This window comes from Anas acuta, chromosome W (genome assembly GCF_963932015.1).
Source record: "Anas acuta chromosome W, bAnaAcu1.1, whole genome shotgun sequence".
NCBI classification, from domain to species: Eukaryota; Metazoa; Chordata; class Aves; order Anseriformes; family Anatidae; genus Anas; species Anas acuta.
Window position 1 is genome coordinate 3,966,356 of NC_089016.1, and position 14,765 is coordinate 3,981,120.

The 14,765-nt window shown below is 49.8% G+C and overlaps 2 protein-coding genes across 2 annotated transcripts; one reads left to right on the top strand and one right to left on the bottom strand.

Moving 5' to 3' along the window:
- Positions 1-4,127: 4,127 nt before the first annotated feature.
- On the bottom strand, positions 4,128-4,697 carry LOC137847508 (olfactory receptor 14C36-like). Its single transcript, XM_068665772.1, has one exon. It carries the CDS (start codon positions 4,695-4,697, stop codon positions 4,128-4,130), a length of 570 nt encoding a protein of 189 aa, XP_068521873.1.
- Positions 4,698-13,125: 8,428 nt separating this feature from the next.
- On the top strand, positions 13,126-13,716 carry LOC137847510 (olfactory receptor 14A16-like). Its single transcript, XM_068665773.1, has one exon. It carries the CDS (start codon positions 13,126-13,128, stop codon positions 13,714-13,716), a length of 591 nt encoding a protein of 196 aa, XP_068521874.1.
- The last annotated feature ends 1,049 nt before the right edge of the window (positions 13,717-14,765 follow it).

The following is a 14,765-nucleotide window of genomic DNA, read 5'->3' on the forward strand; positions in this document are numbered from 1 at the left end:
CAGAGGTGAGACTGATTGGCCTGTAGTTTCCCAGATCCTCCTTCTTGTCCTTCTTGAAGACCGGAGTGACATTGGCTATCCTCCAGTCTTCAGGCACCTCTCCTGTTTTCCAGGACCTTTCAAAGATGATAGAGAGCAGTTTGGCGATCATCTCTGCCAACTCCCTTAGCACACGCGGATGCAACCCACTGGGATCCATAGATTTGTGTGCGTTGAGCCCACTCAGATGCTCCCGAACCACTCTCTCATCAAACAGATGGAGATGAGACAGATTTCCCAGACCGTTTCTCCTCCCTTCAGGATTGAGGAGTCCTGGGGGGAGCCCTTGAAGCAAAGACTGAAGCAAAGAAAGCATTCAGTATCTCCACCTTCTCGGTATCTCCCATTACCAGGACACCCGCTTCATTCAGCAAGGAATACACATTAACCCTAGTCTTCCTTTTACTGTTTACATACTTTAAAAAACCCTTCTTATTATCCTTTATCTCTTCTGCAAGCAATTTGCATTCTTTCTGTCTGGGTCCTTCTGGGTATGTAGGTAGTGGGGATGCTACAGTCAGCATGCCAACCAGGTGCCTTCTGCTGGCCTAGCAAGGCCACTGCCAGATGTCAGCCAAAAAGTACAGACCCCAGATCTAAGTCAAAGGTGACCTGTCAGCTAGTTCAGGCAGAAGTGACCTCACAGCCCCTTTCTTTGACACGTTCCTGCTGCTGCCCTATCAACTGCAAGAACAGAAGTGACCTCACAGTCACATTGCTCCTGCTAGGGCAGGAGATCCTGAGGCAGAGCTGAGCTCATCAGAGCATTCCCACCCATCTCCTCCTTGTGAGTTGATCAGATCCATGGCCCCTCACATTCCTCTTTGAATGCTATGTGACTGCACAGCAACCTCACGGTTCCTGCCCTGCCCCAAGGGGCCAAGCACCTAAAGTTAAGGCTTAGGAGAAGGATTGAATGTGAGGAAGTTAATGCACAGGGATGGGGGCTTTGGGTGTTGTTCATGTATGGGATTAGGGACTAGAGCTCACCTTTCTGGGTTAGAGATTAAGCAAAGGTTTAGTGATGTTAGAAATGGCTCAGGATTCAAATTAGGTTTAAATAAAAAATAGGATTTATTAATATAAAATTAATTATATTAATATAAAATATTAATATAAATATTAAGAATATAAAAGAATAGAGATAAGCAAACAGCGCTGGGTTCACCGGGAGTCTCTGCTCCACCAGGACGCACACCAGTTACATCAAGTAGTTGATTTTTATGCTCCTAGACTCATACATATTCATTACTACATCTGAAAAAAACAGGTTATTATAATTAGCTTCCGGGGTCCAGTCGCTCCTACTGGAGCATGCGCATCAGTCTCCTCTGGGGGTCTCTAGGGGTCTTTCATACTGAAGGCTTGTAGTCTTCCTCTCCAAGTTTTTTTCTCGTTCTTCCCCTTTGTACTCCTTTGGCACCGTACCAAGTTTATAGAACCTTTCCTGCAGGTCTTGTCTCCCAGCCGTCCTTCAGATTCTTTTTTCTTCTTCTTAATCTCTTGGCCACCTGGCCAGATATCAGAGGCTTGCATAGTATCCCATAACAGTCACGAATTGTTATCAGTTGTTCTGAAACCCTCAGACATCAAAGACTTCATACAAACACAAATAGCTTTCTTATTGACACTTCACGAGTAATTAAAACATTCTTCACCAGCCATTCACAGGGACAGTCACACCTATAGCAGTGTCAAGTTAATCTCGAAGAAGACAGGAAAAAAGGCTGTAACTGTTAGAAATAGAAGTCCGGACTAACAAAAGCAAACAGGTTCATAAATTTGAGGAGTATTTTCTGAAGACTTGATAAATTGACCAGAATGAGGGGGAGAATGGGACACACTGCATCTGTGGCTCAAGAATTAAATTGCCAGTGCAGGGCCCAGAGGCAGACAGGACTGTTCTTTATGGACACGAATTGTTAAAACATTCCTCACAGTGAGAGGGTTTGTTGTTCTGCTTGTGATGTCAGGTCTGTGGTTAGGGTAAGGGCAAGCTCTGTGGTTTAGGGTTTTGTTTAGGTCTGCAAGAAGACTAGGGTTAAATAGAACATTTTAATGTTAGTCTTAAGGGCAGGGATCAGGGCGAGCAAGTGTGTAAACGTAATGGAAAGGGGCTATGGACTTAAGTTTGGCTTCAAGGGATATTGTGGTCAAACATTACAGTAGGGTATTCCTCTCGGGGTGTGGATAAGCATTTAGGTTTAGTGATTAATGTTACAGATTAAAAAAAGGTTAAGAGACTCTTACATGACTGCTTTAAGTCAGTTTTGCAGTGGGATCAACATTACTTGAACTTTCTTACCTCTTCAAAATCTTTCTGCTATCCAAGCTCCTCTTCCCTCCCCAAACTCTCTCATCTCTCCTGGCCAGGCTTTCCTGACTTCCCATATCAGCCATCTTTTTAGGGACAGCTTTTCAATGACTTTCATGAATTGGCTTTCATGAATTTAGAGTATCTGTCTCACCTCTGCAGGCTAGTCCATGTCTGAGAAAGAAACAGCTCCTAAGCCAGCATGGAGAAAGACACCAACGTCTGTAGGAGCAGCCAGCATAATGTGCCCACAGCTCTGCAACACCACAAAAGTGCGCTTCCTGCCTACAAGTTTTGGTTAGAGAATGGTTCCTATGGACCTGGGGTAACTTCTTCCAGGCTCTCATGCAGGCTTTATGTTCCCCCGGGCATCTGGGAGGCAATGGCCCCCTTTTTGTAGAAAACTGAAAACAGCCCTGAAGGATGAATTGGGCAAAGCTGAAACCTCTGACATGACAACAGCTATCCAAGACCTCTTCCTCTATGGGGCCTGCCAGGTACTTAGGAAGAGAGGATCTCACAAACTATGTGCAAAGCAGGTGCATCTGCTGGCCTATCACAGACACTGGCAGATGTGAGCCTAAAGGCATAGATCCCAGCCAGAAGTCAAGGGATGACCTGTTGGCTACTTCAGAGAGGAGTCAGCTTACAGGCCATTTAACAGCCATTCGTGTCCTACTGGACTTAGAGCTTCTGAGGCACCACTGCCCTTGTAATAGCATACCTACAAAACATCCCCTTCTTGGGCAAGGATCTGCCCAGGTAGAAGAGAGCTGGCTGTGATCCTTCAAGCCCATGGCACTGCTGCTGGACTCCCAGCCTCTCTGATGCATGGGAACCAGTTCCGTGCCAGTCCTGGGAGGTGCTAGGGCAGGAGGGACCTTGCAGGCAGTGTTCAAGCCCCATGCCTGTTTCCAGTCTCTCAACTCCTTCTGCACAGTGAAGATCACGCTGACAACCAGAACCCATGATCCTGAAGCTGGCCTAGAAGACACTGAGGGGAAGTGCCCTCCCAGCCCCAGCCACAGCTGGCAGTGCTACTCTGCAGAGCGCGGCGGCTGTGGTACCCGGGGCAGGGGGACACTCTGCAGGGCCATGCTGGGCAGGCTGGGAGGCAGACCCAGCTCATGGGGTCACTGCCATTGCCCCAGGGCTGCAATGAATCACTCGCTGGACTCCTTTGCCAGGTCTGATGCGTGCCCTGGGGCTGCAGAGCTCTCCTCTGCCTGCTCACACCAGATTGAGCACTTGAGCTCTCTGGTCAGGCCACCTGGGATAGGCTCACACTCTGCAGGCTCCATTCACTGCTGTTTCCTGGGCTCACACTCCCCCTGCTGATCCAAGTGCTGATGCTCCCTGGCTGTGCTACTGGGATGGGACTCTTATCCTTTGCACCCCTGCACACAGGCACTGTCCTTGCAGAGCTAGAACAGGTCTCAGAGGAAGGACGTCAGACAAAGAAGGCAGTGTGGGCTCATTTATTTTGTTTAAATTCATAGATGGCTCCTCGGGTACAGAATCTTAGTACATACACTCAACATGTGCATACTGAATTGGAAATGGGACAAATAATGATATTTTATTGGGCAACAGCTGAATTAAAACTAAAAAATGCTGGTACTAAAAACACATACTCAAAGACACACACACACAAACACCAAAAAAAAAAAAAAAAAAAAAAGAATATTGAAGAGAATATTGGCTCTTTCCGTAAAAAGTGACATTATGAATCATTTGCAGAAGTTAGTTGAAAAATAATTTCTTCTGAAACACATCAAGACATCAATTTCCACAGGGCATGTTTCAGTTCCTGGTTCCTCATGCTGTAAATGAAGGGGTTCACTGCTGGAGGCACCACCGAGTACAGAACTGCCACCACATAGTCCAGGGATGTGGAAGAGATAGAGCGGGGCTTCAGGTAGGCAAACATGATGGTGCTGACAAACAGGGAGACCACAACCAGGTGAGGGAGGCATGTGGAAAAGGCTTTGAGCTGGCCCTGCTCAGAGGCCATCCTCAGCACAACCCTGAAGATCTGAACATAGGACATAACAATGAAAACAAAACAACCAAAGCCTAAAGAAAAGCTAAACACAAGTGCCCTGACTTCCCTGAGGTAGGCATCTGAGCAGGAGAGCTTGAGGATCTGCGGAACTTCACAGAAGAACTGGTCCACACCATTGTCATGACAGAGGGGCAGGGAAAATGTATTGGCAGTGTGCAGGACAGCATTGAGAATGCCACTGCCCCAGGCAGCTGCTGCCATCTGGGCACAAGCTCTGCTGCCCAGGAGGGTCCCATAGTGCAGGGGCTTGCAGATGGCAACGTAGCGGTCATAGGACATGACAGTGAGAAGGGAAAACTCTGCTGTGATAAAGAAGGGAAACAGTAAGACCTGTGCAACACATCCTTCATAGGAAATGGTCCTGGTGTCCCAGAGGGAATTGGCCATGGCTTTGGGGACAGTGGTGGAGATGCAGCCCAGGTCGAGGAGGGCGAGGTTGAGGAGGAAGAAGTACATGGGGGTGTGGAGGTGGTGGTCGCAGGCTACGGCGGTGAGGATGAGGCCATTGCCCAGGAGGGCAGCCAGGTAGATGCCCAGGAAGAGCGCAAAGTGCAGGAGCTGCAGCTCCCATGTGTCTGCGAATGCCAGGAGGAGGAATTCAATGATGATGCTTCTGTTGGACATCTGCTCTTTATAAGCATGGGGTCCAGCCCAAGGAAGAGAAAGACAGAAATAATGTACCACAGACTTATCAGAGGAAAACTCATTCCATTTCTCGTTTAATTCCTGCCTCCCTTCCCCCTTTTCCCCCCTCAAAAAAAAAAAAAAAAAAAAAAAAAGTCCTCTTCCAGGCAGACATTTGGTAGGTCCCTTTCAAGAGTTCTCCTTGGTGCTGCCTGAGAGTGTCCCTGGTAGCAGGAGACTTTGTTATGGGCAATGAAAGAGTCAGTCCTGCCAGAGTGCCAGAGGTAAAGAGGAACTTGGTATTATCTCAGATTTACTTCACACCTGATATCAAAGATTTTTGCTGCAATTTTGCTCATAGTTCAACCAATTGATGAGCAGGGCTGTGATGATTTGTTGTTGCTGTTTGTATTTTTTGTTGTTGCTGCCCCAACACAGCTGAGGGCTGCTTTAAGTCAGAAATCCTTGATATTTCTGCTGTACTCCAAGTAAGGCCCTGTGGATCCTCAGAGGCAAAGGGACTGTCCCCTTAGCGTAGAGTGTCCTTTAGAGAGGACAGCTGGTCTGTCCATCAGGGCTGGTCACAGCTGCCCTGTTCTGACATCTCTTTGAACCGCAGGACAGTTGCAGTCAGATTCACCTGAAAAGAACCTAGACACTGCTGTGAGCACAGGAATCCAGGCTCAAAGGGCAGAAAGCCAGACCACTCAGCCTGTTCCCAGACTCCCCTCCCCCAGGCACACCAAGGGCTCACTCCGTGGGCATGTGAAACCCCCATCCCCAGCCAGCCTGGAAACAAGATCAGCAGCAGCACAACCAGCTGGAGAAGCCAGGAGGAATGCCAGCCTGCTGCTGCCAGGGGAGGCAAGGCCAGGGAGAGACAGACAGACACTCAGCAGACCCTCCTCTGCTGCAGCTCTGGATACAGGGAGGCAGCTCATGCTTGGAACACTGTGGGCTCTGCTGCTGCGAGAGGAGAGCAGGGGGTGTCCCAGGGAAGGGGCCTGCCCTGCAGGGGGTGGCAGGGAGGTGCCTGAGCCCTCCCTCACACAACATTTCTGGCAGCAGCTCCCTCTCACCACCTGCCTTGCCCATGCCCCTGCTGGGAGACGCATCTATGTCAGCTCAGTTGCAGCCTGAGGAGATCACAAACATAATGTTGGTGCTGTCTTTAAGATGAGGTGGCAGAGGGCAGTTCATCAAGTTCATTGCTGATACATTGATCTCTCAGTGCAATGTTCCGGGAGTCTCAGTCTCCTGTACAATCCTGACAACCCATTACCATAAAACCTGCCTCCCCTCCACTGTAAGAATCTGCAAGCACAGACTGCAGAAAAATTCTTACCCTTTGGGTAGCCCCTGCCTTTGTCTCCCTCTTGAAAAATCCAAACATAAATGCCCTTCTCTACAGCATCTACAGCATCAGGAGAAACAGAAAGAGCCATCCTGAGAGAAGCTATCACCCATCAGATGTGCCAGCTGTAGAAGATCCCTCTGGAAACCCCATCTGCATTGCCCTGCTGCCAGAGACTCACGGTGTCAAGAGTCTGCAGATCTGTCCTGCCACACGCTGCCCTCTGTTGCACTCCTCACTGCCTCCAAGCCCTCTCTCCTTCTCTCCCTGTGCCACCTGCGGTCAGAGCCTGCGCTGTGCACAGGAGCTGCTCCTGGGCAGAGCTGTCTCTCTGCAGCGCTGCCCGCTTGCCAGGAGCTCCCCTTGGGCCCAGGAGCCCGGCCCAGCTCAGCAGCACAGCACATGACCATGGTATCACTTGCCCTGTGCCATTGGGCTCCCTCGAGGTGTCCCCAAGGCCTCAGGGCTGACAGTTCCTGAAGTCATCGGGGTCTCTGCTGGGGTGTGGTGTTTGAAGCAGACTGAAGTCATCAGCGACTGCTCCTTGCTGAACATGGGAGAGACTGATTTTAGAAGTGTGATTTGTGCTATTGATGTGCAGTTGTCAAACATGACGTTGTGGTTTAACCCAGCTGGCAGCTCAGCACCACACAGCTGTTAGCTCACTGCCCCTGCAGCTCCACAACTGTAAAGCTCATGGGTTGAAATGAAGACAGTTTAAAAGGACAGATAAGGTAGAGATTAATAATAATAATAACAACAACAATAACAACAATAATAATTGTGTACAAAGCAAGTGATACACAATACAATTGCTCACCACCCAATGACCAATGCCCAGCCTGTCCTCGATCAGTGGTCCCCCCAGCCCTGGCCAGCCTGCATGGGAATCAAGTGTTGCGGTCCTTTGACATTTGTTTTAGGGTAAAACCAGCTTTCAGAAGGATTTGGATTATTTCTTTGCCTTTCTCAAATATTTCTTCTGCTCTGTTGCCCCACATAATGATGTCACCAAGCTATTGCAGGTGCCCAGGAGCTTCCCCCATTGCAGGGCAGTCTGGGTCAGTCCATGGTAAATGGTAGGGCCAATTGCTTTGTCCATCACCCCTTCCCTAGAGGGGGATCCCAGCTGCTTGGCTTCTCTGCCCTCTAATTCCAGGCTATTGGCCCTGTTCTCCCAGCACTGGAGCAGCCAAGTGACAATGTGCTCATCTAGATGATGACTGACATTTTTTCACAAATCTGGGATAGGTTACTGATGCTGTTCTGATCTCTTCCTCTTTGCCCTCCTTCTTCCTTGATGGCCCAACTTTGTCAAAGCATTCCTTGTCTTCTTCCTCCTTTCTTGTCTGCATAGGAGTTTCTTTCCTTTTTTTTTTTTAAAAAAAAAAAAAAAGATTTTTTTTTAAAAAAGGATATTTTAAAAAAAAAGGTTTTTTTTCATCCACTTTTTTCTCTTGCATATAGGTGTAACCAATAGTGGCACAGGTTGGTTCTCTGGCCCAGCCATGGGGCCCATCAGAGGATCAGAGGGGCTGGAGTGGATGCAGGGCCTGTCACAGGGGTTGGAGTGGCTGCAGGAACCGTCATGCAGGGTGGAGTTGCGGGAGGGCCTGTCACTGGACTTGGAGTAGCATTGGCTGTGTCTTCTATACATAGGAAAAGCCCCAGCTCTTTGCAGTGATTTGTGTCTTTTCACAACCCTTTTTCATGCATTTCACCATTTTTTTTAGGATTCTGCACTTGCTCAGGGGTGAAGTTCCAAAGCATTGAATGTGCCCACTACTCTAGGTGCCTGCCAATATCCCCCCATACTCCTAGCCTCTACTAAATCTCCTGCCTTGGGGCAGACTTCTGGATGGCACTCTCAAGTACTTGTTTAACCTTAAACAAAAGATGAAGCACATTCAGGAGACATCACAATAGGAACAGGCTGGTTTGACCATCCCTAGGATACTGAAAGCTTTGAAGCTCTTGTAACTAGCCTGGAAGAGAAAGGGGAGGAGAAGGAGAAAGGGAGAGTGAAGAAGTTGTGAAAAGTGTCACCCCTTTGTCAGCTCCCTGTCCCTATATACCAGCTCAGGGGCTGAGTACCAGGGGAACAACTGGCCTTGCTGCTAAAGACTGAGGCAAAGAAGGCATTAAATACCTCAGTCTTTTTCTCATCTATTGTCAAAATGTTTCCCTCCACATCCAATAAAGTATGAAGATTCTCCTTAATCCTCCCCTTCTTGTGTATTTCTAAAACCATTTTTATTGTCTTTGATGGTAACAGCCAGACTGATCTCCAGTTAGGCTTTGGCCCTTCTATTTTTGTCCTTGCAAAGCCTTCCAAGATTTAAGACAAAGCTCCAAACGAAATGACAGAAGGCATGAGAAGGAAGCACAGAAAAGGTGGACTCTGGCAGCCTTCCATGCTCGAGCCTCTGCGAGTCTGTGCTGCAACTCCATTCAACTAGTTACTCCTGTATTGTCCAAACTCTCCTGCAACTGCCAATGCTGCTATCTTGTGAGAGACAGCACAATCAGGGTGAGCCATCTGCCTATAGACATTAACAGCTGACACAGTGGAACATCTATCCAGGGGAACCTTGAGAAACAGCAGGATTTTGCCTACAGAAACCTCTTGACATTTTGAAGGAGAAAAGCCTAGTCCTGCAACAGAAGAACCCCACACATCGGGGCAGAATGGGACCCTGCTGAGTGAGCTGTGCCCAGGAGGAAGAGGGCCTGGGCACCATGAGGGATGCCATACGAGCAGTGGTGCCTGCTCACCAGGAACCAGGCCAGCTTCCTACAGAGCTGCCTTACAAGGAACACGGCCACCAAGAAAATCTGAGTTGTCTTTCTCAGCTCAGATCCGGTGTGACATGACGTGGACAAGGGTCTACAGCCAGCAGGGAAAGAGGTGTACGTCTGGGAGTCCCTAGGATATCCTGGTCTGGAGAGGAACAAGGACTTAGCAAGGCTGAAAGTCCCAACAAGACCAAGATATTTATCCCTATGGCTATGGCTGTTGTCTCTGCCACTGAGGCCTATGAGGAGACAGCTCATCATTAGAGCACCACAGTCTCATTGCTGATATTTTGGAATTGCCTGATCCTGTGCTTTTAGGAGGCACCGCTTAAGACTGACCAGCACTGATGGACGCCAATGCCTTCAAAAGCAGTTTCCCAGGGGACCTTGCTAACTAGTTCCCCAGGCAGCCTGAAGTCTGCTCTCCCCATATCCAGGACTGAAGTTTTGGTGGCAGTTTTCCTCCTGTCACCAAAAATTTCAAACTCAACAACTTCATGGTCATTATGACCAAGATGGCTGCCAATTGCCACATCTCCCACAAGACCCACTCTGTTCTCCAGCAACAGATCTAGGAGGGCACCTTTCCTAGTTGGCTCCCTTAGCACCTGAACCAAAAAGTTATCTTCAAGGTGCTTTAGGAACCTCCTGGACCTGCTTGTGTTGGCCGTGTGGTAATCACAGTTGACGACTGGCAAGTTGAATTCCCCATCAGGACAAGGGCAACTGATCTTGAGGTATTTCTTAGCTCTTCAAAGAATAATTCGTTGGTGTCATCATCCTGGCTGGGTGGTCTGAGTTGTCACACTCAGCTCAGATCCGGAGTGACACCACATGCACAAGGGTCTGCAGCCAGCAGGGAAAGAGGTGCAGGTCTGGGAGTCCTTAGGACAGCCAGGTGTGGAGAGGAGCAGGGGCTGTGGCAAGGCTGAAAGTCCCAGCAGGACTGGGGTCTTCATGTCCATGGCTCTGGCTGTTCTCTCTGCCACTGATGCCTATGAGGAGACAGCTTATCGTTAAAGCACCAGGGCCTCATTGTCTACTCAGCCCCTCCCATGAACCAGGTAGAGGTCATACCATTCTCCTGCACTTGGCAATGCACATCCCCATCTCCTACTACCCCAGGAAGAGCCCTGAGCCATGTGTGAAGGGAAAGAATTGCCCATTCCAGGGTCCGGATCTCAAGGCTCAGCCCTTGTGCTTGGTGAAACACATACACTTTGTCTACACGTCAGTGTCACCTTCACATTGCCTTTGTCTCCTTGTCCTCACTGCCTCCAATGTTCTGATCTAGTGAGCTCCAAGAGAGGCTGTGTCAGTGCTGGCCCTCGGGGGACACTCCAGGAAACTTGTATCTGATTTGGACTTCTTGAGAGATTTCTTCAATTTGCTCTCAGTGCCTGCATTTTGAGGGCTCATCACCAAAGCCACCAGAGGGGTGATTACAGTGCTTGGGCTGGGCCTCTACTGCTGAGCTGGGCCGGGCTCCTGGGCCCAATGGGAGTTCCTGGCAAGAGGGCCCTGGTGCAGAGAGACAGCTCTGCCCAGGAACAGCTCCTCTGCACAGCGCAGCAGGGCTGGGGGCTCCAATCACAGGTGGCATGCAGAGAGGAGAGAAGGAGAGAGGGGTTGGAGGCAGTTGAGAGTGGCAGGATGCTGAGAGCTGACTGGAGGAGAAATCTGCACAGCCCTTGACAAGGTAAGTCTCTGGCTGCAGGGCCATGCAGCTGCAGCTCCTGGAAGGGTCTCCTGCTGGGTCTTATTTCTGGGAGGGCAGTGGGCAATGCAGTAGGCTTTGAGAGCCCTGCTGGACTGCACTGTGAGGTGAGGAAGTCTGGCAGGAGCCCCTTGGAGTGCCCTAAGCCAGGTGCCCCCTGTCAGCCCAGAACACCCTGCCCTGTCTGGCCATGCCGGGCTCTCTGTCAGCTGCCCCGTAGCTCCTGCATCCATGGAGGTGCCCTTTGGCCGTGCCCTGCTGGTGGCAGGGTGCTGCAGGGCAGTGCTGAGCACAGCCACGTGGGATGGGATCTGTGAGCACGGGTAGGGGGAAAGAAGAGGTGGGTGCAGAGCAGCAGCTCCCAGCAGGGACAGCTGCAGGCAGCAGAGAGAGGGGCAGGCGGCCAGAAGGAGCTGTTGCCAGAAACACCATGGCAGGGGGGATTCAGGCACCTCATGGCCATGCCCTGCAGTGCAGACGTCTTCCCCTGGAGCAGCCCCTCCGTGGCCTTCTCTCCCCCTGCAGCCCGTGGGCTGTGCGGCAGGCATGGCCAGTACAGCAGGCAGAGCCCATGTGAGGAGTAGCTCCCAAGCTCCTTCTGTCTTGGAGTTTCACAGAGACAAGGTGAGGATGCTTTCCAGCTGCACATGGACTGGGGCTTCTCCACCCTCAGATGGCTCCATTTTTATTCTCAGGGAAGGACCTGAGTGGGATGGTCCTGCAGCTCAGAGGGGTGAAACAGGTCTTTTGAGAACAGGACTGCTAGGCAGAGCTTCTGTGCTCAGTCTTCAGCAAGGGACAGTCCCTTTGCCTCCCGGTACCCACAGGATTTCACCAAGAGTGCACAGGAACAGTCAGGGAGTTCAAGCATCCAATACCTCTGCTAAGTGTTACAGAGGCAACTGGGATAAAATCAAGCAAACAAAATCCCTTCAGCTCTGCGCTTATTCAGATGTGTTGTCTGCAACAACACTGCAGAGCTCATGGATCTGACAAGTGGACTGAACTTGAGTTTCCCCCATGTTTTTGCTTCTCTCCTGAAACAGCACGAAGGACTCCTCTGGAGCCCACAGTGTTATAAGTTGCCCCCTTAATTAATTTTCGGAGAGCATTGCATTAATAATAGAAAGGAATTTATTGAGTAAGCAACAGCAAGCAAAACAGCGCTGGGCGGCCGGGGAGTCTCGGCTCCGCCAACGGCGCGCACCTCACCCCCCCCAGGGTCCCTTTTTATATCTTGGTAATTCTGGGATTACGCAGCACATCCTGGTATATTCTGCGACTGCGCGCACTGTTGCTAGGGGGTCGTCTCTGTCCCTCTGGTGGTCGTGAAGATGAAGGCCGTAGTCTTCCTCGGCGTTGTGGTTCAACTTCTTTCTTTATTTGGTCATGTTGGCCCAGCGTGAGACAGGAAGGCAAGATGTTGATACACTAGTTTAACAACTTATCAGGAGATGGTTACATGAACTTTGCAGCAGTGTTATTTTGAACAAAAGAGGCTACTGAGATGCGGAAGGAGAGAAGGGGAGAGGGTTCTCTTTTTTTGTTACATTAAGCAAAGGAATTTTCATAGTGTCTAGCTAAGCATTATACAGCTCCTTACTTCAGCAGGGAGTTTTCACAACTCCCGTTCCTCAAACAGAACTCCTTGTTTTTACAAAAGACAATGAACAAACATTTATTGTGTATTACACACAGCAGCCCCTCCTCCCAGTGCCACTCTCAGCCACCACCTGCCGCAGCTCAAGCAAGAGAGCTTCCAAGAGAAACACACTGTTTGAGGGTGCTCTACGACTTGCAAAATGTTTTCCAAGGATAAATCTGTTCTAACTGTTTTACCTTCTCCTCTCCAACAGACAGCCATGTCCCAGGTCAGAGAATGCCCAACATAAGCTCTGTGAGCGAGTTCCTCCTCCTGCCATTCGCAGACACGCGGGAGATGCAGCTCCTGCACTTTGCGCTCTTCCTGGGCATCTACCTGGCTGCCCTCTTGGGCAACGGCCTCATCCTCACTGCTGTAGCCTGCGACCACCGCCTCCATGTACTTCTTCCTCCTCAACCTCGCCCTCCTCGACCTTGGATCCATCTCCACCACTGTCCCCAAAGCCATGGCCAATTCCCTCTGGGACTTCAGATCCATCTCCTATGAAGGATGTGCAGCTCAAGTCTCCTTTTACTTATTCTTTTTTGATGCAGAGTATTCCCTTCTCACCATCATGGCCTATGACCGCTACGTTGCCATCTGCAATCCCCTGCACTATGGGAGCCTCCTGGGGAGCAGAGCTTGTGCCCAGATGGCAGCAGCTGCCTGGGGCAGTGGGGTTCTCAATGCTGTCCTGCACGCTGCCAATACATTTTCCCTGTCCCTCTGCCATGGCAATGCCATGGACCAGTTCTTCTGTGAAATCCCCCAGATCCTCAAGCTTTCCTGCTCAGATGCCTACCTCAGGGAAGTCTGGGCACTTCTCTTCAGTATTTCTTTAGCATTTGTTTGTTTTGTTTTCATTGTGCTTTCCTATATGCAGATCTTCAGAGCTGTGCTGAGGATGCCCTCTGAGCACGGCCGGCAGAAAGCCTTTTCCATGTGCCTCCCTCACTTAACTGTGGTCTCCCTGTTTCTTAGTACCATCACGTTTGCCTACCTGAAACCTCTCTCACTCTCCTCCCCAACTCTAAATCTTGTAGTGTCTTTTCTGTACTCAGTGGTGCCTCCAGCAGTGAACCCCCTCATCTACAGCATGAGGAACAAGGTGCTCAAGGATGCAGTCTGGAAATTCTTTGAATACATGCTTCTTCAGAATCAATAATGTACCTTAAATTTCCTACATTGTTTGAGAAACTATGAGGAAAATCTTTTGTTTTCTCTATCACTCCTTTTTTATTTCTTATTGCTATTTTCTTCATTTTTATTTATTTATTTATTTATTTTAATTTAAGTAATCTTATTCTTAGCCTCCTACGTGTTATTTTTTTTTCTTTACTTTGAGCCAATCACTTTAGGGACCTATGACTGGGTCTCTTGTACAGATATAGATAATAAAGAAGCCATGAGAACTTCATTGGTCTCCTCTGCCGTCTTTACCCCTCTCCTCTTGAGCTGGGGGAGCAGCCCCAGCATGCAGGAGGGACTTAGAGCCAAGAGACCAGTTGCCACAGGGAGGAGCAGCCTCCCTTGGGGCTGCCCCTCACTGTCCGCTGGGCTCTGCCTCTCTGCTGCCTTCAGGTTGGGTCTGCTGCTTCCCTAGAGCCATGGCTGCAGCAGGATGTGGTCTTTTCACTGCTGCTCTCATTTCACTTCCGCAGTCTTCACTTGTTCCTTGCCATTTCTGTTAGCCCTTGGATCTCATGCACCTTGGTGACAGTCCTGTTGTCTCTACATTGGCACCCGTGTGGCCGTAGGCTGCAGCAGGGAATGTGCAGCCCTGTGTCAGAGCTGGCCTCCCTACTAGCGTGACAGTAAAAAAATGGGCTTCAGAGGGCAAACCCAGAAGCCTGCACAATTCTTCCTGTGCTACTGTCAGGAATAGAGCCAGGGGGTTGCTCCCTGTTCTTTGTTTTCTGGGCTTGTTCATGGAATGAAGGACACAGGCTTACAGTCCCAGGGAAGTCTGGCAGGGACCAATGGCTGGACCCCTTATGGTGGCACTTCCCAATTAGACAACAAATGGTCTTGAGCTCACCTGCATGGCACTGTGCTCCCTGCAGTGGGGCTGATGCCTGCCTGGAGAGGAATCTGGAGCTTCCAGGAGATTTCAGGGGAACCCAAGGACAACGTGCTCTGCAGGTAGTGATTAGAACTGCATATAATGAATGACCACTGAAGGAAGAGTCCGGTAAAGTTGAATCTGAGGAGTCC